The sequence below is a fragment of the Camelus bactrianus genome, chromosome 2 (assembly GCF_048773025.1).
Source record: "Camelus bactrianus isolate YW-2024 breed Bactrian camel chromosome 2, ASM4877302v1, whole genome shotgun sequence".
In the NCBI taxonomy this organism is placed as follows: Eukaryota; Metazoa; Chordata; class Mammalia; order Artiodactyla; family Camelidae; genus Camelus; species Camelus bactrianus.
This window is the reverse complement of record NC_133540.1, coordinates 44,625,137-44,652,544: the sequence shown is the minus strand read 5'-3', so window position 1 is coordinate 44,652,544 and position 27,408 is coordinate 44,625,137. Positions and strand designations below refer to the sequence as shown.

Here is a 27,408-nt window from a genome sequence, read left to right as displayed (position 1 = left end):
TTGAACCCAGGCTATCTGATCCCAATGTTAGAATGTTAACCACTATGTTCATGCCTCCTAGTACTGTAATATAATTTACAGTTTTTGCTTATATAGCCGGTTAGCCTTTAGTTGCATTAAGTGAATTATTGCCGTACATATTCTATTGTTATCTTAATGATTTACAGCTGATTTTTAAATTGTTGCACCATTTGAAATACTGCCGGGTTACCCTTCTTTCTCCTTCTAGAAAACCGCTCAAACTTCTGTGAAGGATGGAAAGTCTTCCGAGGGTCACCGGCAGCCCTTCCACAGGCGTCTTTGCGTCAACCCTGGAGCCCCTCCCCCGGACGCGCGGGCAGCGGGGCGGAGCCTGGGCGGGGCCTTCGGCAGGGACCTCGGCGAAGGGAGCGCACGAGTGTTGGACTGAGGCAAGCTTCGGTCTGTGTTGTCTTCTTGTTTGCGCTTTCTTCACTCGGTAATTCCTCTCACCTTCTCCCAGCTTTGTTGGCTTTTTTTCTGTGGCAACTTATTTTTCAGCTGCAACTTGTGCCGGCTCAGTTTACTCCCACTTTCGGCCTGACTTCCTCATTTCTCCGTTTCTCTCTTAATTGGGCGGGGGGCGGTGGGGGGGGGGGGGAGAAGGCTTCAAACTGAAGAGATAGTTATTGTGGAAAACTTAAAAAAAAAAATTCATGAAAAGAATTTGGAAATTGGAAAGAATTTGGAAATTCTCCTCACAGACTGTTCTGTTGAGAAAGCACCTTTTCCACAACTTCCTTCTTTACCTTTAACTTCTTTAGCTTTGTGGATTTTTTTTCCTCTCCAGGCGCTTAATGCTCTGAGGTTCTATCTCCTTTCTCTTCCTTGATTTGCTTTTAAAGGTCTGTCCATAGTACATGTAAAGCATGAAAATAATTTAAAAATTATTTTTCACTTTTTTTGATGAAAGCATAATTTGAATAGAGGTTAAAATGTGGAAAAATACAGATTAACAATAAACATTCTTTTTAAGGACGTCTAAAAGGCCAACATTAAAATTGTATAAAAATAGGAGGGTCATCACCTTGAATGAATATATTCCTTCAGTAATATGCCTGCTGTTCATTCAGACTTTTTAGAAATGTTCAGCATACATAATGTAAGAGAGAGAAAAGGAAACCACCATACTCTGAGAAACTCAGCCATAAATTGGACTTTAAAAAATATTTTAAATTATTCATTTATTTTTTAATAGTAATGCGTGCCTATCGTAGTATAAAATTCAAGTAGGTTAAGAAAAAAGTGAGACACTTGAAAGTAAATTTTGCTTCCTCTCCTGTCTCAGATAATTCTCTCCAAAGAGGCAATCGCTGCTACACTGGTTCCTTGTATATGCTTCTTGAGATAGTATATGCATTCAAAAGCATGTATACAAATAGCCTTCCTTTCTATTAAATAAATGCACACTTTTTGCACCTTGTTTTTTTTCCTTAATGCGTTTTAGATGTGTATGTAGAGTTGCCTCACTCTTTTTAACAGCTATGTGGTGTTTTACTGTATGATACAGCATAATTTATTTACCAGTCCTCTACTGATGGGTTTTGGTGGGGGTAGATTATTAGGTTTATTTATTTATTTATTTTAATGGAGGTAGTTTTTTAATGGAGGATTGAACCCAGGACCTTGTGCATGCTAAGCATGCTCTACCACTGAGCTCTGCCCTCTCCCCCTTGCTACTGATGGTTTTTAAGTTGCTTACAATGTTTCGTTATTCTAAACAGTGTTACAGTAAATATCTTTATACTTGTATCATTTTGAATATCTGCAGGTATAACTCCTAGAACTAGACTTGTTGAGTCAAAGGTTATTTGCGTTTTTTATTTTGATAGATATTCAGGGGTTGCTCTTGACAGAGACTGTGATAGTTATGCCCCAACAGCAGTATGTGATTGTTTCTGTGTCCTCATTATCACAGCATCTTACCAAACTTTCTATTCCTTTACAATCTTAGTGAAAGATAATAATTTATTGTTGTTTTAGTTTGCATTTCTATCATTATAAATGAGGCCTGCCTTTCTGTGAACTGGCTGTTAATATCTTTATCCACTTTTCTGTTGGGGTAATCTTTTCCTTAGTGATTTCTAGGAAACCTTTAAACATTAAAGAAATTAGTTATATGTTGGAACTGTGAGTTACAGGTGTTTTTTTTTTTCCCAGACTATCTTTGATTTCATAATGGTGGGGTTTTTTGGTGGAGGAAGTCAGATTTTGCTTTTATTTTTAAAATTTCTGTATAGCTAAATGTATCAGTCTCTAATGGCTTCTGGGTTTGGGGTTATATTTTAAAAAGGATTTTTCTACTATAAGATCATCTTTTAAAAACAGCCTCCCTTCTTTTTTCTTTCTTGTTTTTATATGGTGTGATTTTTATGTTTAGATTTTTGATTGGTTTGAAACTTAGTTTGGTATAGGGATCCAACTTTATTAAATCAGGCTGCAAAATGAACCAAACGATAATGCATCAACATGAGACCTGTTGATTACTTACATGAAAATGATCCCCAGTCCCCACAGACTTTCTCATACTTTATTTCTCCAGCACCTTGTATGGTGCCTGCAACAAAATGAGTAGAAAACTAATTTGGAAGGAACTTTCTAGATGTATCATCTTAGGTATTTGCCATTGTTTTGATGGTGTTGAAAGAGGTAATATCACTAACACAGTTGATTTCTCCTGCATAAAATCTCAGAATCATGAAATTTTGGATCCAGAGACTAGAACAGTTTTTCACTCAACAAATAAATACTTTGTTATTCCTATTACTTACAGGCATTCTAGCTGGGAATGGGGAGACAATAAACAACATGACATGCAGTATAAGTGTTGTGAATCAAAACAGAGCAGTGTATGGGCAATATAGAGTGATAGGGATTGGAATGCTGCACGGATGCACACTAGCCCAGGTCGTGAAGGATGCTGGTGGTTGAATTGTCTGTACTTCGTAAGAGCACATGTGCGAACAATGAAAATTGAAAGGTGATGCAGGTTAAACCTATACAATCCTAATCCAAGGGTCCCTAGGGAGTTGAAAGGTGAATCAGTTGTCTCTGGGTCCATGTTATCTTTAGATTAGATCATAAACTAGTGGGCAGGACTATAATTTTTAGGTTGATTTTTTAAAATAAATATTATGCACATTTAGATTAGCATGAATATTCTTTAAGCAAATGAACAAATTTGTTGTGATAAGAATCTAAAGTCATTTTGTACAGTTAAAGCCAAAATTATATCCTACACTTGGACACGTCAGCTGTGGCACTCCTTCCCACTAGTGGAAGTCTAGTCAATATTTCTTGCAATAATTTCCAAACAACGCTTAGAGGAAAAGGCAGAAGTAACCAGTAGAAACCACTACCTTATACTGTCAACAAGGGTAGCTCTGCTTTTATCGTTTATTTCTTCTTATCTTCCAGTTAGGATTGCATTTTGAAGTAATTTGAAACCTCACTCTGGCCGTGAGACCTATTATATGTGCATGAAAGTGACAGACCATGTTTAGGACCACATCACTGGATATGATGTAATTCCATTTAGGCGTAGAGATGATTGCCTAAGAGAGCTGGGAGTTGAAAATTCCCTGGTAGAAACCTACTGAGTAGGATAAGGATCCTTTTAACATGTGCAGCATTTTCTGTGGATATGTTGGTTATGTGGAGAATGAATGTCTCTACCAAAACTCCCTAGTTGCTGAGCTATGTTTTGCCAGGACTGTCAAGAATTCTCAAGCCCTAAGTTAGGAGAGTAGCATATTCTCTCAGCATATTGGTGTCAGAATCAGATTAAATCATCATTTCTAATAACTTAATTTATTCTTATTTCTTCCTATATGCTGCAAGAGGGTACTTACTTACTAGTACCAGAATTTGGGGTAGAAGGTAATATATTTATTTTTGAAGAATGTACCTTGATATTTCAACTAAAGAAAATAAGTTTTTTACTAAGGTGTTCTATTCCATGCAAATCCGGACTTAATTTCACATAAATCAGAATCTCTATACAGTCTTATTGTTCATTGAGCTTATTTCAATGATGAAGAATATAAATTGCTTAACCTATCCTCTTTTAATATGCTTTTATTTGCAGATGGGTTGTAATACCAGAACTATTTTTTAATTTTAGAGGTTATCTATTAAAATTTGTTAGCACATAGTGAAAATTGAAAAAAGTTACATACTTTAGAAAAAGGTTTTCAGAGATCTTGGATTCTTTATGTGACCCAGAGCTTGTATATTTGGTTCTCCAAGTGCTTGACACATTGTAAAGTACTCAAAATATACTCACTGAAATAAATGTATTTAAGTATATTTATATGAAACCATCACACTGTTCACCTTAAATATATAAATTTGTCACTTATACCTCAGTAAATCTAAAAATAATTTTTAAAGAGAGAAATTTCTTCAAAATGTAGAACTTGGTTACTTGCAGTAAAAATAACAAATGAAGCAAGGAAATGCATCCAGAGACTTCAGATAAGAAAAATTACAGCCTGGAAATATCATCATTTACTAATCAAGGTTATCTTTTGGACAAGACATAAGGACCTAGTATAATTTGGGGGGATCCACCTCTCCTGAAATAAGGTTTTCATCTCTTTGCAGATTCCTGAAATGTCTTCGTCTAGGAAGGCATGGCTGACATTGATTCGATTTCTTGATTTACTAGCCATCTGACCTTGGACAAGTCTGTTTCTTCATTTGTAATGAAGATAATTATACTTCCTCTACAAGTTTTTGTGAAATTAAATGAGATGATGTTTATAAAACACCTGATCCATAGTGTTCAGCAAAATATAATTTTATTAATATAATACTATGTCCTCCCCTTTAATCCTTAGAGAAATAATTAAAATGCAAATACTGTTTGTGTCAAATGAACTTAGTCTATTTCATAATTTAAATGATAGCAGATTTTTCCCCATGTTTCAGTGGAGAGAAGGAAGTAACAAAGCAAATGGTCATTTAGCACTTGAAATAACATAAATTGAAAAGGCTAAGAAAATCTATACCCCGAGATCAAGAAAGACAATATTAAACTCTGCTTACCTTCAAATGATTGAAGTCCCCTTCCACTCCTAGCTTAAGAAGAGAAGAGTTTAAGCCGAAAGAACAAGTGTTAACTGCAATGCTTGTACTCATTTATTGAGATTTTTAAAAATCAAATTGAATTTTATTGTAAAGATATTGACTCCCATGAGATCCAGTAATTCATCTGCATGACAAAGCATGACATATAAACTCATAGTGCTTATAGTTAAGTACATGAACAACTTGCAGTAGATTTAATTACAGTTCTTAAAAATGATTTTGGTATAGTCTTTACAAGGTAACATGAGCTAGATCTAGACTTAAAGCTTTTAGGATACAACCACCTATTTTGTAATTGAATTCCATGTCTGTGATTTGCCATAGCACAAATGATCTTTTGACTCTCAGAACTGTGTTCTTTTCACTCTGCTGCCTTCCTACCTTCTATGTGGCTTTGAACTTTTCATTTTATTTCATCTAAAGGAAACATTTGTAAATTGTTAAAGAGTTTGTTTTCATTCTTTTTCCCTTTAGAGTCTTCGGATGGATTTTAAAATTGAACACACTTGGGATGAGTTTCCAGTGAAGCATGAGCCAGTGTTTGTCAGGGTGAATCCGGGTGATGGAGGAGTGATGATGGAAATTAGTGCTCCATTTTTCAATGATCCTCCAGCCCCACTAGGAGAACCAGGAAAGCCTTTCAATGAACTGTGGGATTATGAAGGTAAGTGGAAGTACTGCATTTTATTGCAAACATAAATCTTTTTATAATAACCTCTCATACAACTATTATTTTATCTTGCTATAAGGAAGTGAGTGCTTCTGAGCAACTGACATGTGCAGTTTCTGATAATTTCCTACCAATCTCTCATTCTGACTTTTTCACAATTACCTATGTGACTTCAACTATATAACAAGAACAGTGAAAAATGGCAATTACAAATCCAGATTTTTAAATTGCTGCTATAATTCCTTCCTTTACTTCTGTTACCTATTGTAAGAAGAGTTCAGCATTCCTGCTTTGTTTTAAAGTGTCTTCAAATTGCTGCTTTAACCTTATAAACCTTCTTTATGGAAGTTTTGGGGTGTTTTACTTATTATAGAGACCCATCAACTTCAACATGAAATGTAGTTTTTATTTTGTACTTACCTAGTGCTCTCACATATCAAGTGAAGACTAAAAGACATGTCATGAAATTACAGTTTCAGGTTTGCTATATGATCACCTTATAATGTATCCTAATTAAGCTACCAGGCTTATCTTTCTGAAATACTCTTTATGATGCCATTCCCTAAATTACAAATCATTACTATCCCTAAGATGAAGTTCAAACCATTCCCATAAGCTTTCAAGGTACTCATGAATTGAGCTATCATATTCAATCAAAAGTTCTTGACCTCTGAAAGGCTGAAAGTCTCACTGTTCATGCATGTTCTCACTCATATCCCTTTCCTCATTCTAGTCCCCCTGCCTCTACTGCACATAGTTCAAGGTCTAATTCAGGTTTCATTTCTTCAGAGAAACCTTTGATGACTCTTCTAGTCCATACTAACATCTGCTTTCTCTATACCATCTGTATAGCATGCATTTTGTCAGTGTTCATTTATCATACATTAAATGAAGGTTGTCTTTTATTGATACAGAACTTGTATATACCAGCTTCCTGTTGGTGTACACACCAATGTGACTTACCTACTGGAGGTACTACAGACAACAAACTCAGCAAGTCGTAAACTCAGCTCGTCCACTTCTCTCATAAACCTTCTTCTTTCCCTAATTGCCCAGTTTCAATCAATGACACCGTAATACATCAAATCACCAAATATAGAAATATGAGGTCTTTCCAAGTTATCTTCTCTCTCACTCTCCATATTTGGGTTTATTTATTAAATCTTGCCAGTTTCACCTCCTGATTGTTTTTCTAATTCAGTATCTCTTCTTCATCCTACCATCCTTTCCACAGGAAAAGACTTAAAAAGGGGCAATAAGACTCTCTGAATTGTTGATGGGACTATATCTGTATCTTAGATATTTTATTGTTATAAAAATAACACATGGAAAACTAGAAACTACCTAAATGTCTATCAATAAAGAATTTTGTGAATAAGTCATAGCATTCTACAGAAGAATACTATGCAGTAATTAAAAAGAGGTAGCTATATGCTGTAAAGCATGTGAGTGTGGGAAAAGCAAGTTGTAGACAGGAAATGATTATGTATTTTTTAATCTATTTAGGTAAAATAGATTGTGGATGGATAGAAGTCTGACAGAATTTAGAGCAAAGTAGGAAGGAAAGGATTTTGACTTTTTACTTCATATATGTTTGTATTGTTTTAATAATTTATAAAAAGTATGTTTTACTTTCATAATAACACAGTTTTTAAAATAAACTTGCTTGGAAAATTCCAGAAAATTATAAAGAAAAGAAAAATCACCTACTTGTATTCCACCTGTCAGAGACAACCAGTCATAACATTTTTGTGCACATTTTGCAGCCATCTAGGCACGGGCTCACACAGACATTTTTATTTCATGTTCATTTGGTTATTGCTCTGCAGCCTACTTATCAGATACCATGAATGTCTTCCTATATCAAAAATATTTAACTCTATATTTCATTTTAATGACTGCATTATATTCTACTGCAGGGAATATACAAGTTCCATATGTATTTAACAACTCTCCTATATAATAGGAGATTTATTTATATAACAGGAGATAAACATTTAGACCATTTCCTTTTGAGCAATAATTTGATAAGTTGCATCTTTCTTACTACTTTTTTCAATTGTCTGATTATTTCCTTAGGATAAATTCCCACAAGAATATAACTGGCTCAGAGTCTGTGTGATAATATTCATTTTTTTATAAACTCACCAGCACTAAGCTTTATTAATATTTTTATTTTCTAGAAATCTGATATGGGAAAAAATTGATGATTTATTTTCTATATATTTCTTCTTCCAGGTGATGTCTATTTATTTTCTTTTCCCCTTTTCCTATTGGTGATATAGCTTTAATTAAAAATGAGTTAATTTATTTTATATTCTAAAGATATAAACAAATTATTATGAAACAAAAGTGAATTTCTTAACATGTCATATCTCTGTTTTCAAAAGTTGTGGAAGCATTTTTCTTGAACGACATAACTGAACAGTATTTAGAAGTTGAACTTTGTCCGTAAGTATAAGATATTTTTTCTAACTCATTACTATGTGTTTTGAACACATTATTTTCTAGTTATATATCATATGTTTATAGTAAAATCTCACTAATTCCAGCCAACTGTGGGGAATGCTAATCTGAATTAATCTGAATTATATGTAATTCCTTATTTTCAAGTAAATGTACAACTTAGAGTATGTAAATTTTTGGAAGTGTACTGATACTATTTTTAATTCACTAGTGTAGTTGATTTTCTAATAACTTTGAAGGATTCTTTTTGCAAAATGAAAAAAATTATTTCAAGACAGAAACTCTATAAAAAAAATCCCAGAATCCCTCTCATTATTTATTCTGTAACTTTGCATTATTAAATATTAGCTACTTAGAAACAAAGAGAGGCATATAGATATAACAATTGAACCAGTTTATGAAAATGTTTCTTTTAGGGGATTCGTTTAATGGCTAGATTAAACTTTAATTTTATATATTACATAATTACATATTCATGTATTCCTTCCTTTATTCTTTATTCATTTATTGAGTATATACTGTATCACTTTTTGTTCAGTGCCAGGGATAAAAACTAAATCACATGTGGCTTTTCCTAGAGTCAATAGAAATGTTAACCTTGGGCTGTCTCTGTTCAAATTTAATCAGTCTTTGAGAATTCTATCTGGTAGGCAATTTTTTTCTGTAGATGGCAAAAAGTAAATTTATGCCCACCTATTATCTAAATTATAAGAAATTTTAAGTTAATACCTAGTAGTGATATATTTTTTATATTGCCATTATTTATTTTTTAATGACATTTGAATACTTCTCAGTATCTATTATCTAGTAACCTTTGTCCTTTTGTAGAGTGAGCAGAGTCCCAAACAACTGACTTAAATGAGATTTTAGATATCGTTTTCTTTTCCATTGTTTCGATTTCTTGCTAATGCTTTTGTGGAAAATACAGCTGTTCATAATTATATTTTTCAGAAGAGTAATTTTGTATCTTTGTGTGTTATCTTTCAACTAACATGCCAAAATCTTATTAAAAGTATGATTAATTCTTATAAACTATCATATGAGATAAGAAAATTTCACCATAGACATGAGAAAGCTAAGGCAAATAGGTTTATAACTTGTCCAAAAGATAGATAAGAACTTGGATCTACTAGAATTATAAAGTTATATCCTTAGTTTAAATTTTGTTGGATGATAATATCAGTTGACTTTCATAAAGTGATGACTTATCACAGGATACATAGGATAATTAGATTCTCTTTTGTTTAGAAATTATACGATAATCACTATGCATAAAATTAATAAAGTTAAAAGTTAAAAGAAATCCCTAGAGTTGTTTGGTTTTAGATAGATTAGGACAGTTAATAATCAGGAATCATGTTTGTGCTTTAGGCAGTCAACTCCTGTGACAATTAACCTCTAGGAAAGCAATATGAAGAGTATTCTTATTTGAATTTGCAAGAAATTTTATTCCTCAGGATATTCTTAAAGTTGTGTCATAACGATAAAAATAAGCAGAGGACTTTTAAATGGAAAGGAATACTTGTCTTCTGTTAGACTAGTTTCTTGAAGGAAATCCTTCCTGAGAAGCTCCCAACAGACCATCTGTGTCAGAATGTTTAAATGCAGTCTTTTCCACAGACAGTAAATTTGCTTCATGTAACTATTTGAAATTCTTTGATTCTTACTGAACTGTCTAATCCCAATTATGTGCTCTTATTAGAGCTTTCTTTTGAGGGTGTATTGTGCTTCTCTTTGAAAGTGTGACATCAGTGTCAGAACTGATGGGAGAAAGCAGGAAAACACAAGAGGCAGACAGGTCCAGAACAGTTGTGTATGAGAATAGATACAAATTAAAGTCTTCAGCCTGCTGAGTAGTTTTAGACAATCTATATTTTTATTTTATATCTTCCTAATGATCTTCAAGACAGTTTTCTTACAGAATAACCTTTAGTAAAGTTGTTGGATTTCGACCTGGAAATTGGTGCCAGCTTCCTTTGGGATACTTTAAGTTTCAAAACAGGTTTATTATGAACTCCAGATACCGTGGTATACCTCTGCCCTCTTTTCATACTTTGCATCATCTAACCAATTGAAGTATTTTATATAATTTCTTATTTAAAGAATATGAAAAGCAGTCTGAACATGTATAGTTTTATGCATTTGACTGCAATTGCTTGAAAAGTGGTAAAATCAAAGATGCCATTTCTAAGTAACTGAACACACTGGCTCTCCCTATAATTATCCAGTATTTATATTGCATCTTTTAATTATTTGAAAATTTAGTTATAAGCACACACATCACAGATATGATAAATAGTCCAAAAAATAATGTTTCTTTCTTTCAAACACTCATGAGGAATTTTAATTTTGACAGCCACGGACAGCATTTGGTGCTTTTACTCTCTGGTAGAAGAAATGTGTGGAAAGTAAGTAAATAAAAATATGAGACAAAATTCCATGTATCTTGTATATATGCATATTTTAAATGTTTAAAGTATAAATATGAATTTCCATTTTGTGTGTCACATGTTGTTTCTGTAGCAAGAACTTGATCTATCATTCAAAGTGTCCAGAGGAGAGACAAAATGGGAAGGTAAAGCTTATCTTCCTTGGTGTTATTTTCCACCAAATGTGACAAAATTCAATTCATTTGCAATTCATGGATCAAAAGACAAAAGAAACTATGAAGCTCTTTACCCTGTACCTCAGCATGAACTGCAGCAAGGACAGAAACCTGATTTGTAAGTAGAAAATAAATGAAAATATGTCCCGACTATAAGAGTTTTTTGAAATTAATTCTTTGTAGAGTAGTAGTAACATTTTTTGATCGAAGAATACATGTGTAAAAGCACTGAGTAGAGTGCTTTGTTTCCCAATGATCTTGAGTAAGTATTTGATAGACTGACTTTGGACAAACATAGTCTCTCTCACTACTGTCAGTAAAGCACTTATATTTCCATAGCAATGTAAGAAAAGTCTTGCTTAATGAGTACTGCAACAGCTGGTATAGAAGTATGGCTGCCAATTCATTTATGGTTCCTTTCAGAGCTTAATGGCCAGAGGCATCTGTGTTTTCTGATGTGAGCAAAGGGTTAATAAATCCTTTCCCCTGCTGCTTGACTCTGACCTTAAGTTAACTCTCTAATTCTTTTCTCCTGTAACCTCATAAGGATAAAAACGTCAACTGTATTTCTAGGCAACATAGATGGGGATAGCATGGCTTCTGGTTTCCCTTTAATAGTTATGTTCCCTGTGGGGACCCTGGAAGCTATGTCTAGAGAGTTATAACAAAATATACTATTTCCTGTGGGGCAGCAGGCATGTAAGCCAAGGTATCTCCCACACTTTCCCATTTTGAGTCTGATCTCTTTGCACCTGAAGCAGTCACTTGTGAAGAATGTAGTTCCCAGACAGCCTTATGAATGCTACATGGACTGCTGCAAACACTTCCCCCTTAGGGAGGAAAGCCAGATTCTGTCCTGGGGCAACCTGAGACTCCTGCTGTATAGCGTGTAGTCAAGTGGCCGAGATAGTCTGGTGAGTCTGCATGCTTAGAAAAGCCTACCAGAGACATCCCAGTGGGCTTTGCAGCATGGTAGACTAACTTTCCTGCCTTTTTACCCTTGGAAAGTACTGCACTGTCCTTATTCTCCCTTGTCCTTCCTGTATGCCCTTACTTTGCTCTACTTTGCTTTTTATCTATTCTTACCTGTTTATTCTGCCTGACGCATTTTTCCCTTTTCCCCTTGCTTTTCTCCCCAGTCCTGGCCCTCTTTCTCCCTTCCTTTCTCTTATCCTTTGCTGTTGTTTCCTTGACCACTTAATCTGGATTGACACTTGTGACTCTAAAACTGGTTCAGCCTGGTCAGGTGGGCAGAGTGGGACAGGACTCTAGATGCAACTCATTCAGGGCTTTCATATCAAGATGGTTTGTTTCTCTGCCTCTTCGCAAACTAATACTTTCCTGTATTCAAGCTTCTTTTTTATACATTACTGGAGGCTTACTCTAGATAAAAGTATAATTATGCCATTGGCTAGGGCAGAGCCAGGGCGGAGTGATTTCCTACAGAGCTGAGTTCTACTGCAGCGTATTAGCAAAGCCTTTCTCTCCTCATTAAGCCACAGTGGAAAGCTTCCTAATCATTAAATGGTTTTTCCTGGAAGGAAAAGAAATAGAATTAATACTGTTTTACATAAACCTACCTTGCTTTGGTAAAGGAGTCTATCCTTTAATCTGTTGAGTTGAAACTTTTAAAAACAATTGTTTATGTAATTGATATAAGTTACATCAAAGTCTGACTATGAAAACATCTATAAGAGCATAATATGATTCCTTTAAGGCTAGATGGGATGAGTCAGGTTTGAGGGCTGATTTTTATTTCTCCCTTTAGCTGTGAGGGAGCTAGCTATTTGTAGAATTGAAAGGAGAGTGCTTTGAGATATGGGTGAATATTTTCAGAGCTGAATGTTTGATTACTAGAATGAGAAAATTGTACACATAGGATACATCTTACCTTCGATATTCTTAAAGTAGAATGTTGTCCTATCGCAGATGTGACAAAATATATAGCCCTTCGGGGCAGTTTTTTCACAAATGCATAGTTCATTTAAATTCCCACCTTCTTTTTCTTTGCATTTAGTCATCGTCTGGAGTACTTCAAGCCTTTCAGTTTTAACACACTGCTTGGAGAAGAGTGGAAACAGCCAGAATCAGAACTATGGCTATAGAGAAACCTGAGGTATAGGAGTATAGTAGGTGACCGTATCAGTCATTTCGTGCTATACCTTTTAAGGTAAATGAGTAATAAGTACAATCTCTTTGAAGAAACTGTGAACACATTTCAACAACAAAGATTTTCATAGAAGTCAATGAAATCATAGTATCTCTCTGGCAAATTGTGTATAAATTAACAAGAAAATAGAAAGTTCATAGATGATTTTAACTATAAAGTGAAACTGTTTCTTGGAGTCACTTAGTCCAGGAGTCATCATGTCAACAGGTTCTACCATCTGCCTTGCATCACCATTACCCCAAATATCCCTGTCTCTGTCAACCAAAATCATTATTTCTCTTCCCATTTCCCTAAACTTCAGCCAGTTTGAAACTGAACATCTTATTTGCACATTTTTGAACTCCATCATAACATGTAATAATTTGTTACTCAGAATCTTATGTCCATTCTTGAAATGAGGAGAAAAATGACATATTTTAGTTGAATAGGAAATCCATCTGTTCAGGAATTATTATGATACACGTGCTATTTAATCAGCTGTTTTTCCTGTCTTACGACTACTTTTTTTCTGTAGAAAGAAATGGAATAACATAGTCTTGAATTCAGGCATCAGATTCTGCTTTCACTTACAAATAAATGACTTTTTCTTTTTTGTTTGTTTTCATATTTCTTTTTTGTTAAAGGTTATTATAAGATATTGAACATACTTCCCTGTGCTGTACAGAAGAAACTTATTTAAAATCTATTTATGTTTATAGTGGCTAACATTTATATGTCTCAAATTCCCAAATTTATTTCTTCCCACCCCCTTTCCCTGGTCATTTTCTTAATCCTATTAAACAAGATGTCTGAAATATCATTCTACTTTATAAACATCAAACACTCCTGGTCTATAATTTTCAAATTTTGTGTTATAATTCATAGTTTGAAGCCATCTAGTAGATTATCTATGAACTTCTCCACCAAACCTGGTCCTTCACCAGAATTCTTAACTCACAGATAAGCGATCTTGGAGAAGAAGAACCTTTATTACAGATACCTAATTTCCTACGCAATGATATACTTTCTCCTCTTCTTTGCTAGTTCTTTTACATAACTTGAATGTTTAGGGGCTCTGCTCAAAAACTAAATTTTCCCAAATTCCTCTGTAGATAGAAATGACACTATAAAACAGTTCAGGTCAGTGAGATGTAAGTATACAGTGTTAGAGATGCCTTACAGATGAAAGACTCAGTTGCCATATACATTTTGTCCTTTACTCTTCCTCTTCCTTTTTCCTGAATTGTAGAATTAATACCTGAGGTAACATAAGTAGCTCCACTGTGTTAATAAAGAGACAACCCAGGGATAGCTCAGTAGCAAGACAAAGGAGTCTGGGTTTCAAACAGCACAGTAGAGTAACAGATCATATCCGGACTGCCTACCTGAAGACTTCATTATGAAGAAGAAAATAAACTGCCTAATTTATTTCCCCCAGTTGATCTATAGATTCAGTGCAATATCATTTAAAAACCCTAGAAGGCTTGTTTGATAGAAATAAGCAAGTTGATTCAAATTTTTTATGGAAATGCAAAGGATCTGAAACAGCCAAAACAATTTTGAAAAAGTACAAAATTGGGGGACTTGTATTTCCTGACTCCAAGACTTCTTATTAAGCTTCATCATTATACTGATGAAGACAGTATGACGTTAGCATAGACTTAGACAGAGATATCAGTGCAACAGAATAGAGAAACTAGAAAAAAAAACTACATGCAGTCAGTTGATTTTTGACAGAGATAGTAATTTATTTAAAAAGAGAAAGGATAGTCTTTTCAACAAATTGTGTTGGAATAACTGGAAAAACATGAAAAAAAATTAACCTAAATGTGACTGGTTAAATAAAAAAAATTCTAGGAACAAATGTTCACAATCTGGTGTAGACAAAGATTTTTTTTCAAATAGGACATAAAAAACACTAACTGAAAATAAAAAATGGGAAATTGGACTTCATCAAAATTTAAAATTTCTGTTCATCAAAATCTTCCATTAAGAAAGTAAAGGAGCAGCCCAGCAATTCCACTCCTGGGTATATATCCAAAAAAAAACCCCAAAATACTAATTTAAAAAAGTACCTGGCAACCTAACGTTCATAGCAGCATCATTTGCAATTAGCAAGATATGGAAGCAACCTAAGTGTCCATCAACAGATGAATGAATAAAGAAGATATGGTATATATATTCAATGGAATACTACTCAGCCATAATAAAGAAGGAAATGTTGCCATTTGAAACAGCATGGATGAACTTAGAGGATATTATGCTAAGTGAAATAAGACAGAGAAAGGTAAATACTGTATGATATCACGTATGTAGACTCTAAAAAATAAACTAGTGACTAAAACAAAAAAGAAACAGACTCAGATATAGAGAACAAACTAGTGGTTACCAGTGGAGAGAGAGAAGGGGGAGGGGCAAAATAAGGGATAAGGAATTAAGAGTTACAAACTACTGTGTATAAATTAAATAAGCTACACGGATATATTGTACAGTACAGGGAATACAGCCAATATTTTATAATAACTAAATGGAATAAACTTTAAAAATTATGGATTACTGTATTGTACACCTGAAACTTGTGTAATATTATATATAAACTATACCTCAATAAAAAAAGAATTAGGAAAATAAAGTGGAAAGGCAAGCCACAGATTGGGATAAACTATTCAAAATAGACATATTTGACAAAGGACTCTCCCCAAAATATATAAAGAACTCCTACAATCAATAGTAAAAGGACAAGCCATTTAAAGAGCAAAAGACTGGAACAGACACTTCACAGATGAAAATATGTAAAAGGCCGATAAGTATATAGAAAGGCTCTCAACCTCACCTACCACCAAGGAAATCAAAACCATGAGATACCACTGAATAATAACCAGAATTATAAATTGGTGTAATGGCTAAAATTGAAAACAACTGACAATACTAAGTATTAATGAGACTGTGGAGAACCTTAATCACAGGTTCAGGTATATACCGTAACTTTATAGCATGAAGGCAAAGCAAAGCACAAATAATCCTAGATACAAGCAAAATTATGTAAAATGTTGAATTTGGATATTATGGTTTGTGAGCTTTCTAAAACTTATTTTTATCTGTTTGGTTGTTTTTAAAACATCTCTTAACTTTTGTCTAGATAAGAAATATTTTCCTTCTCCCAATACCAAGCAAACAAAAACATGCTATATAAGCATTTTCTTTTAAAAGGAACATGCAGTTCAACCACAGAATTTTGGAAGATTTGTCCATTAGTAAGATACAAACAATGCACCCTATAGAAACTTAGTATTTTAAGAGTGGGTGTTTGTAATAGCTGTTTGAAATTTGTTTTTCAATTCTAGGACTAAAGAATAATCATTCCTTTGTTTAATATATGCATAAGTGTATTTCCCTGCTGTGTGGTAAATTATTCACTACAGTATCACGTAGGTTCTCTTTTCTCACCACCTAAATAGATTACACAGTGTGTATATTTATTCAGGTGCTTTCTCATGCTTTTTCTCAGCTTCAGTAAAGTGTAAGTCCCAGTCCAGAGGGAAATATAACATTTATTTTTAGCCCTCAAGTACCTTTTTTGACGCTAAAAATTTTTTTGCCACAGGAAAAAAATACTTAAGTTTTTCTCTTCCTTTTCCTCCTCCTCTTTAAAATATTAGGCTCGAGGGCAGAAGGTAATGAATACAGTTAACCTGATATTTAAAAAGTAAAAGGAAGGTTATAAGTGGTGAAGTTATTACAGTAAACCAACATTTCTACTCATGCCTCAGAGCCCGTCTCCTTTTTCCCATTTAAGTTTCCATAGTATTTAACATTACTTTATTGCAGCACTTTTCCCATTGTGCATTAGAAAGCTCTCTTGACACAGCAGCCAGCTAATTGACAGCACCTTGCCTCAGCTTATATATATCCTGTCTTGTGGCTTCGCTGCTGCCTCAGCTGTTGGGGAACCCATTTAGTCAATCTCATACATAAACTACCCTGGATGTGTGAGGGAGCTTACACCCTATGGGACAACTCTTAACCAAGAAGGATGGAAGTAGGTGGATACATACTCCTTTCATCTGTGAGGCTGACAATTTGGAGTTCCCTTCCACACAGCCCCTTGGAGGACCCCTAAAAACATGACACGCTGGTTGTTCACAGCAGTGGCCAAATAGTAACACAACTTATATTGCCTTTCCCTCATTTTCTGTTTTACTCTTCCTAATTCCTTACTCCTGTTTGGAATTACTTTACCAAAATCCTACATGCAAGCATTTCAAACAGCTATTACAAGGTGTGCTTTATGGGGGACCCAGGCTAAGTCAGTTGTCACCTGCAGTGGCCCTCAGAAGTAGCGCTTCAGGATGGGAATCAGGAACTGTATCTCCCATGGGGCATTCCATGATAGGGGCCCCATTGGTGGTTGTGATGACCCTGGTGTAACATCATAGTTACTAAGATTTTCAATGGTAGATGGGCTTGAAGTGCAGGTGAAAATCAAACATCAGTGTAAGTGGTAGATAGCACATGACATAGAAGTAGTGGTAATAATAGGGACTGTGGTGTTAACTGCGTTTTTTTTTTTTTTAACAATTCTGATGCTGAAATGATTCCATTTGCTCTTTCTACATTAACAAAAAGTAATAATTTGGGGGGGGTGGATTCTGAGAAGATGGCATGGGGTGTTAAACTTGGAGCTTAACATCTTGACAAGGACACCTGGAACTTAGCATGCTGCCAAGATGACTTCTTGAACTTGGATTTAATGGTAGCTTTTAGTACATGAAGCAGAAATGCTAAAATTGCCTTGGTGGAGTATTGAGGAAAGGTCAAAGGCTTGAAGAGATGATGATGTTAAAATGTTAGAATATGAAAAAGAGAAAAATACATATATACATATATATAAATAACTGAATCCCTATGCCATACACCAGAAACTAACACAGTATTGTAAATCAGCTGTACTTTTAAAAAAAAAGAAGCCAAAAATGTAGAATATTATATGAAACCAGAGAACCCTCCATCTATATTCATCAGGAGGGGAATAAAATAAAGAAGCTGTAGAGGGTAGCACCATCATTCTTGAGACACTCAGTAGTGACCTCAGTAACTGTAGGTAGCCTATGTAACCCACTACTGAGTAGATAGTGTTGCCATAGAACTGGGATTTCTCAATGAGCATCATAAGTTCCCAGAATATCAGAGCTGCTAGTTAACAGAAGTCATGTGAATGTAATTTCTGTAGTGAGCAATAAGGTAGGAGTGGCAATCAGAATGTATTAACATCAGATATCCATGAATATGGCTAATATTCCAAAGTATACCTGAGGGTGATAAAAGTAGCCAGCCAACTTGAATGTATACCAGAAAAATAATTCAGAGCTGGTGAGAAGAAGGCTGTTTACAGCTCACGGAATAGATCATTGTGATATGTCACCCTTATTGTAGGTCTAATCCAACTTTCAGATCCATAGCCAATTGAAAGAGAAGCTGAATCCTCTTGATAAAATAACCAGCAGTGTCACCCCAAGAATATACAATAAATATTCTAATTCTTCCCCAGAGAGATCTGTGGCCATTCAATCAGAATAACTTTAGTTCAAAGAGAGGTGACTACTAAGATGTTTGGGGACTGTTGAATACAGTAAATTTGATAACTGAGCTGACATTAATAATAAGGTACCTGAATTACATTATGGCCCTCTGTTAGAATGGGGCACATGGAGGCCAGGTGATCAAAGAAATCCTGGCCAAGAACATCTCACAGTAGTTCCATCACCCACACCCTCCTGCCCCCAGGTTATTCCCCAGAGCAAGAAAGGGTGTTGCAGCACTTTTGGCTATGGCACAGTTGGCCCTGTCACCCCTTAGATACCTTCAGCATTGTCAGATTAATGGCGTGACAGGGCCAAGAGGTATCTATGGTGAGTAAGAATATGGGGTAGGGTCTCTGGAAAGCCCCAACAAGAGAAGTCTAATACAGACTCTTTAGGTTTATGGAGCAAGGCCATGTCTTCTGTTGCTAAGAATATATGAAAAGAAGTTTCTACCATACTCCTGGGTTCTGGTAAAGGCTGAGCACCTGACCATGGGACACATAAGTGACTATGTGACCAGAGCTACCTATCATGAGATAGGTATTATCAGATCTGTTAAGTCATGAGATCAAGAGGGCATAGCAGTAATCCATCATCTGATGCCAACACTACCTTTAAGATCAGGTCCAGAGGGCACAAATAAGTTGCATGAATAGGTGTCCCAGAATCCCACGTCACCTACCTTTGTTGTGTTGATGCCTTTCCCTCAGCTCATGTCCATGGCTTCATGGGAGGATCCCTACAACCAAATACAAAGGAGGAAAAAAGTCAAGCCTGATGGGTTAGTACTAACTGAAAGGGAACTCTTGCTGTTCTTCAGGCCCAATTAGGAAAGTCCTTGAATGACAGATGAGGGGAAAGCCTTCTAGAGGACAGGTACATGAGCAATTTACTTTGTCATTCACTTGTGTTGTGAAGAAATGCCTGTAAGTACACATATTTAAGGACCCTTAGGAAATGATTTGACTGGTTGGGGCAAGATTTGAAGTTGGGAGGCAAGGAAGCTTGGGAAGGAGGCATGTAGATGGACTTATGGTTTTAGGCATAAAGCATGAGGATCTTTTTACATTTCATATTAATCCCTACCAGAGCAGATCCATTGTAGAGGAAGCCCTGAATAAATAGGTGGTCACAGTGACTTAACCAGTGGATGTCAGCCAGCCTCTGTCCTCAGCCACTCTTGAGCTTGTACGATGGATCCATAAATAGAGTAACCATGTTGGCTGGGATAAAGGCTATGTGTGGGCCCGATAGCGTGTATTCCTTCTTGCTGTGCTGAAACTAGTGACCTACTCTTGAATGCTCAAAATATCAGCAACCCAGACTAATGCCAAGACCTTGATATGGTACTATTCCTTGAGGAGACTTGCCAGCCATTTGATGGCAAGTTGATTATACCTGGCTCCTATTTGAGAAAGACAACAGCTCATCTGTGCTGGAATCAGCATCTGTTCCAGACTTGAATTTGCTGCCACCATCCAAAAAGCTTATAGGGTGTCTGGTTTCCTGACATGGGATCCTATATAATATCACCTCTGACCAAGTGACTCATTTTATGGTAGAGGATATATGAAAATAGTTGCATTCCCACAGAATCTACTGGTCTTACCATATACTGTGCAACCTGAAAGCAGCCACCTAACAGAATGATGAAGTGGCCTATTAAAGGCTTAACTAAGTAGAAGCTCAGGGACAGCTGGAAGGTTGGGCTGATATTTTTAAGGATGTAGTATTTGCACTGAACCTGAGATCCAAGAACCTGAAGGTGGAAATTGGCGATTCTCTACATCACTCACAATGATGCAACTGTGGGCTCTTTTGGATTGGAGGTAAAGTGAGAAGCCTTCCACAATGGAACTCAGTGAGTTTTCCACAGAACCTGAAGCTATGAAAACCACTTAGTCTTAATGGCTTCTTGTGCTAGCAGTTCATCAAGCAAGTACATGCATAATATTGGAAGGGGCTATTGATCCTGACTACCATGAAGAGTTAGTGTTACAACTTTAATGGAGGCAGAATGGATTATGTCCTCCTTAGGGGATCCATTGAAAATGGGCATCTCTTGGTGCTTCAGTGTCAATTGAAAACCTTGAATAGGCAACTGTAGTGACCACAGCCTGACAAGGCAAAGCAGCCAAGGACACTAATCCAATGAGAATGAAGGTCTGGATTATCTCATCACTCAAACAACCTGTACCCACTGAGGAGCTTGGCCAAATGTGAAAGAAGTGTAGAATTTGTGGTGGAGAAAGTAGAAGATAAATGTCATTTATACATATAAAATCAGTTGCAGCAGTGGAGACTGTAGCTTGTTTCACTAAATATTTTGCATTAAAGCTTTATATGCTGGCTGACCACTACCTTAAAGACTGTTTGACTCAGTATGGAACATGTGGCTGCAAGGAGTAGACTGTACTGGATAGCTCTTGTGTCCCACCTCACATCTTCTCAAGCCATCTTTTAAGTCTACCTGTTTCACTCTTTGATAGCATCTTACCTCTGTGTACCACATATATCTTGGTTTCTGCCTTGGTGCTTTTCTGACACTTCAGCTACATGGAACACCTGTTGCAATATGCTCAGCTATTCTGGCATAAGTGCAAACCTGCAAGTTTGAGGGAATTAGCATCCTTGGTCAAATGGGGACAGGAGTTATTAGGTAAATATTCCTCTCTTCAGAATATTCTTTGGATAGACAGTTCTGAGGTAAATTCCATATAGTTCTTCAGTGGTCCTCAGGACTAACCTTCAATTGCCTATGGTAGTGATCAGCTCAAAAACACAACATTATATTGGTTTATCCTGTTTACTTTTTCCAAAATCTCCATTCTCATTCTTTAGAATCATGTTCTAAAGTTAATGAATGGCACTGAGCTCTTTTCTCAGGCTCTCCTTTTGGTGAAACCCAGACTAAAGTACACTGCATTGTAATTATTCATCTTTATGTCTCTTTGTTATTCTGAAAGACCTATCTCCACAAAAATAGTCCAGAGCTCATTTAAGCATTCAGCTAGTGTTTATTGGATTTAATAACTTTAGAGGATATATTTCAAAATTTCATGTGTAGGGACAATCCTGGAATATTTTCCGTTGTGCTACTGGTTTTAGTGAGGGAAGGAGAGAAGGTGGAAATACATCCAGACATCACCTTTTTCTCCTCTCTCTTCATCTTTCCTTGTCTTTTACCTTCCTATTTCCATTGGAAAATAGATCGGAGACATAGGACTAGTTAGTTGTGACTGGGAAAATGGGCCTACATTTAGGAAATTAAAAAGTTCTCATTTTCCCCAAAATCATAACTCAGACTTTAGCAACCTGCAAAAAAGATTTTTTTCCTGTCACACAAGCCACTTTCAGTGTCCTAGATAAAATAAATAGTAGACAAAAAAGGAAAGGACCTGTGTCTTTTTCATTTATTCTAGTTTTATCAGTGCCTATGCCAAAACATTATTTACGTAGTACAGTCATCTTAAATTGTATTGATTTTTAAATAGAATTTCTTTTAAGGTTCCTCTAGCCACTCCTCCTACTTCTTCTGGCCCCTAAACATGAGGGTCTCCCCACTTCCTTCTGTCTGTCCCAGGTGTCCATTCTCCCCAGTCCTTTCAACTCACCCCACCTTTTCCATTAGTCTTCGTCACGGACAAAATTTTTAATTTGTCTAAGTGCCGATCTTTTAAATAGGTATTGACTCAACCGTTAGGGTATTTTACACTATTCTGGACTTAAGTCCAAGAGGTAGAGCATTTGCATTTTGAGATGAGTATATCTGTGTAACAAATCTTCTAATTGAAGATATGTATGGGGGCATATTTTTAAAAAAATTGTCATTCCTCAGCACTACCCACTTTCTTTCTTTCTTTTTTTTGATTGGTATAATGACTTTATTTGTAATATAAGTGTATGACATAACCTCACTGAAAGTGGTAGGAGAAAAAAGGAGTTTCCTAAGTAACTTAGGAAAATGATGTTTTGACTGAAAACAGACTAAAGACAAAAAAACAAAAAACAAAACAAAAAAAAAACAACCCAACTATATGTAAGCACAGTATTCTAGATAGTAAATTTATTTCTCATAGGAATACCAGTTAATAATTCTGAAACTACTTTATATGTTTACTAGGGTTGAAAAATAATAGAATAAATGCTAGTTAAATAGGATCTGGGCTTCTTACTATCATAGAAATAAATTACAAATAAGCAAGGGGGAAATTTAGGATTAACTCTGCGGTACTTGCTTAGAGTTAGATACATCAGTATGAACTCGTGTTTAGTCTTGGTAGATAGATCAATCGATAGATAAGTCATTGATAGACATGGATAGATGATAGGTAGGTATAGATAGGATAGACAGATTATAGATGGGTGTTTATACATTTTTAGTATACTTAAATATATATCTTATCTCTGTCCTCAGAGAAAGCCCAGAGGCAATGACACCCCAGCAACAATAAGCACACCCAGTATTCAGTGAGGTGTGTTCTCAGTATTCTAAATATCATTTTCCAATAAAGGAACTAGGGATCCTTAGAGGAATGGCTAATTCTAGGGCTAGTTCAAGGAAAAGACAGGTTAAGCCTAGAGCATCTCCCAGTGCCAGGAAGTAAAGAAGCACTAAAAAGGAAAATAAACGAATAGGTGGATACTACCCATTTTCTGATCATTTATTTTCCGAATTTTTCTTTGTAAGAGAAAAATGTATAAAATTGAATATTATAACAATTTATTATCACCAGCTATCATTTTTCATGTAAGGAATAGTGAAAAGATTTTCACTACAGCCAGATGACACATGTATGAGGAATATAAGAAAATGGAAGTTACTATTCTATGAAAAGTGGAGTGTCTGTATAAATTTTTCTTTATGACTTTGTGATAAATAGCTAGTAATTAAAATATTATTTTCCACACAGTGTAATCCATAGGTAAATTTTATGCCTCATATTTATAAATCTAATATATAATTTAAAGGAGAAATAGTAGAAAATATTGTTAAATGATATTTCACTTTACCATCTGTAGGAATTACAGTAATATATAATTCTATCATTGGAGAGAGCTTTAGTGCTTTTCTGTTAATTTTTTACTTTGTAGTGGAAAAACTCACAGAGAATGCAGAGTTCAGTAAAAACTAATTTTCTTCTGGCAGTTTATCAACTCAAATATCTGTTAAGTAGTATTTCTGGCTCAATAGTACACTGAAAACCGAGGTTTCTAATAATGCCCTAAGGCACTTCAGTGCCTGGAGTACATCTTTTGAAGAGAGAGCTTTGCGGAAATAGAAAACCGAGCTATAAATGAAAGCATTCCAAAAAGTTAAAAATGTGCTAAATACAAATGTATGTCTTTGAATGAACTTTGAAAAGAATATCCAGAAGAAAAAAAGATAATTAATACCACAAGTAGTAAGCTTTGATACATATCATAGAAGCACCAAGTGTCTTGTATTCCTACGATAGTCCTGGCTTTGCTCCTGACTGCCAGATTTTGTGCGTCATTTCATTAAAATTTCTAATATTTATTATTTTTCAGGAATCATTCAGGACCTTTATATTTAATTTTGACAACAACCTCAGAGAGAATTGTATATCTTGGAATGCTTATTTTTAAAGTTAAGGAAACTGAGGCCTTCAGAGATTAAATGTCTTGCCCAAGATCATACAGCTAAAAAGTGGATTTGAACCCAGGAAGTTTGATTCTGGAGACCGGGCACTCGTCAACTATGCTGCAGCCTCTGTGAGTCTTGATTTTTCATCTATAAAATAGAGCTACTGAAGTGAGTTCTTTCTTGCCTGATTCTATAAATAAAAATAACATAGAAGGAAAAATAGGTTCATAAGCCCTTCACTTTTTTGTAGTACACTCACAGAGAAGATGGGTATACAAGTCGCTCATTAATAAGCCACTTGCTAAGAGAAACACATTTTCCCCCTAGGCTCTTCTAGGGTATCATTTATTGCAGTAGTGCAATGTCACACCTGAAAATTGTCATTACAGCTGGTGTACTTTGGTGGTGGACTTGTGGCTAATCTGAATGGAAATCTCTTAGGATTTATCCTGAGTAGGGAATGAACCACAGTGTGATATAATATCAGAGAGGAAGAAAACCCAGGCTGCAACTATACTAAATGCTTTTACTAACTTGGCTTTTGTCAAAAATCAAAACACATTTTTGTCATAAGCTTCAGAAGATACGAAAACTTTGGCAACCAAACTTCACACCCTTGAGTAACTTGCACTAACTTGAGCAACTTGGCAATAACTGTAATAGACTTATCTCCATGTATCAGAAACTGGAGAAATTTAGCAGTAATTTGTTCTAAAAGATCTTATAATCTGCTTGTGCAGAAAACCTCAAGGTTGTGAGTATCTGCATTCCTCTTCTTAATATTTTACTGTTTGCAACAGTGACAGTGTATCTGTTTTCCTTTCTGAGAGGATTATCTTCTATCAAAAACAATAAAGTAGGTTAACTTATATCAGTGACTTTTCAAGTTGCAAGTTGCAAACCCACTAGGGAGTAGATTATAGAATCCAAATAGTAGGTTGTAACCATAAATAATTAATTAGAATTGAAAATAAAAGAGTATATCATATTCACTAAGTATATATATTGTTTCAAGAGTTTTGTTCATATTTTAGATCTAGTCACAAAAGTTCAAAATCCATCAGTTTTGAGTGTTTACAGAACACAGGCTTTAAACAGTTTGGTTCTTCACAATATTATCTTCTGCATAACTAGTTAATGTCTAAAAGATTCTCAATGATTAGTGACTGAAAAAGATTTGGAGGGGAACCTCATATTCAAATGTGTCTCTGATGCAGCTTAAAAACTAAGGAAAGAAATATGGTCTTCCACTTTATTCTTCAACTCTATAAATTTTAAGAGATAGGTAGGTAGGTAGATAGCACTTGCAAAGATATAGAGCCTCAGATTTTACATATATTCATTGCACGTGGTCCCTTTTTACTGTATGCTTTGAGTTATAAGTAAAAGTTAGCTCAACTCAAGCTAGCTTAAATGGTAATAGGAGATATGGCAGACTTCTTGGCAGTTTGATGTAGAGGTTGACATTTTTACTGTGTCATCAGGTTTCTAGCTCAATTTATATGTGGTTTTCTTGCTCTACCATCTTTTAGGTCTTCTTCATCCAAAGACATCTTTCCTTTTTGTATATGAAATGACTGGGTTTTATAAGCCTCACAATGACAAACCACAAAATCTAACATAAGAGAAAATACTCAGTGATTTATGGCACTATTCTAAATATGTTACTCATTTCATGAAAATTACAATTCTCTGAAGTCTGGATTTTGATAATTGTATTCCCATGCTTCCATCTGTCTCCTGTATTTTCTGTGAATTATATCTAGATACTTGATTACATCCAGGTTCAATTTTTGGTAAGAATAGTTCATAGACAGTATTGTAAGATTCTTCTATCAGGAGATGCATTATGTCTGATTGTCTCCATTTTGTGATGTTAGAAGCCACTGATGAACATTGCCTAAGTCCATAAATGATAATCCAATTTTATCTTTACTTCCATATTTCTTAGCTGTTGAATTATCCCAGTTCAACTATTTAGATTCCAAGAAGCACTGTTTTTACAAGATAAATGCTTGATTTTTTTCCTTTGATTTAACTATTTTCTGAATACTTGATTCTCCAGCAATCTCCAAAGATGACCAGTGATATTTTTAAAAATATCTTTCTGAGCTCATGGATTTAAAAATATTGTATGTATATCAATTCATTGCAGTTTTCTCATTGGTGGTCAATGTGTTCTGTCTTTGGCCAGTGGAATCTCTTTAAGTTTGTTCCTAAGTCTTTTGATATGACCTTTGTAGTCTTTAGTAGCTTATTTGCTTTCTGGTATAACAAGATGTTCTGGGCTCATCTTGGACATTGCCTGCTATAGACATAGAGCTTGCCATTTCTCCAGTAAATCTTGGTTTCTCTTGGTAGCAAATGATTTTTAAAGACCACTATTTGAATACTAAGAGTGCCTATTGCTAACGGGTTGATTATTTTTTCCTAGTCCTTTTTAAAAAATGCATCATGACTTCATATTGATACTTCCTACTTAATTTTATACATTTTACATCTGTTTCTGTTTTAATAGGGCCCAAATTGGTTTTCAGTGATTTCAACATAATCTCATTTGTTTTTTTCCTACAATGCACACACTAGACTGAATAAATTAACACTATCAATAAGAATATGATTACTAGAAAGAGTTTAAAGGGTATTTTTATTTTTCCTATTCATTTTGACCTTAGCATATATCCCACCAAAAATATACAGTCCAATTCCTGTCTCTAAAGTCACTTGAAAGTAGTTTCTGTCTATGTATTATGCACTGAAGTCAATATGCACTGAAGTCAATACACAATTAAGTTCATTGGTTTAATTCCCCTTTTACTTTGGGGGAATTAAAATTTTTTTTAATAATTTAAAATATTAAGAGGTCTCAAATTCAAATCTACAAATGAAGATATACTCAGAGAACTCTGGCCTCTATTCTGATTCCCTCCAACCCATCACCTCTCTACCCCTATAGATAACCATTTAAAAAAATTATAATTCATGCTTCCATTTTTAAAAATAATTTATTTTTTAAACTTTTTTGGGGGTGGTAATTTGATTTATCTATTTATTTTACTTTTTTTTTTTTGTAATGGAGCTGCTGGGAACTGAATCCAGGACCTTGTGCATGCTAAGTGTGCACTCTACCACTGAGCTATACCATCCCCCTTCATGCTTCCATTTTTTAATATAAGCAAATATGTATAAATTGTCATATCCTCCCATCTTAGATATAAA

At 35.0% G+C, this 27,408-nt stretch overlaps 2 protein-coding genes across 4 annotated transcripts in view; both read left to right on the top strand.

Annotated features, from left to right (window-relative positions):
* The first annotated feature begins 229 nt into the window (after positions 1-229).
* On the top strand, positions 230-24,251 carry C2H4orf33 (chromosome 2 C4orf33 homolog). 3 transcript variants are annotated; one of them, XR_006725518.2, is made up of 7 exons: positions 230-420; positions 5,584-5,773; positions 8,170-8,230; positions 10,602-10,653; positions 10,769-10,968; positions 12,868-13,020; positions 24,114-24,251. XR_006725518.2 is itself a non-coding variant. In XM_045518012.2 (7 exons), exons 2-6 carry the CDS (start codon positions 5,593-5,595, stop codon positions 11,741-11,743), a joined length of 552 nt encoding a protein of 183 aa, XP_045373968.2. In that variant the 5' UTR covers positions 230-420; positions 5,584-5,592; the 3' UTR covers positions 11,744-11,764; positions 12,868-13,612. The 3 variants fall into 3 exon arrangements, 2 of the variants coding, with proteins under 2 accessions (XP_045373968.2, XP_010955220.3); XM_045518012.2 differs by lacking the exon at positions 24,114-24,251 and adding an exon at positions 11,686-11,764 and having other exon boundaries at positions 12,868-13,612; XM_010956918.3 differs by lacking the exon at positions 24,114-24,251 and having other exon boundaries at positions 12,868-13,612.
* Positions 24,236-27,408, top strand: part of LOC105070491 (UPF0462 protein C4orf33 homolog) — a 47,573-nt gene continuing 44,400 nt past the window's right edge. Inside the window, exon 1 of the mRNA XM_045518014.2 lies at positions 24,236-24,317. Within this exon, the coding sequence (XP_045373970.1) occupies positions 24,304-24,317 (14 nt within the window). The 5' untranslated portion in view covers positions 24,236-24,303. The remainder of the gene's footprint in view (positions 24,318-27,408) is intronic.

Coding starts and splice junctions, on each gene's coding strand:
- C2H4orf33 (XM_010956918.3), top strand. CDS start 5,593: ATGGATTTTAAAATTGAACACACTTGGGATGAGTTTCCAGTGAAGCAT. Junction 8,231..10,601: donor TTAGAAGTTGAACTTTGTCC/GTAAGTATAAGA, acceptor TAATTTTGACAG/CCACGGACAGCATTTGGTGC. Junction 10,969..12,867: donor CAAGGACAGAAACCTGATTT/GTAAGTAGAAAA, acceptor CTTTGCATTTAG/TCATCGTCTGGAGTACTTCA.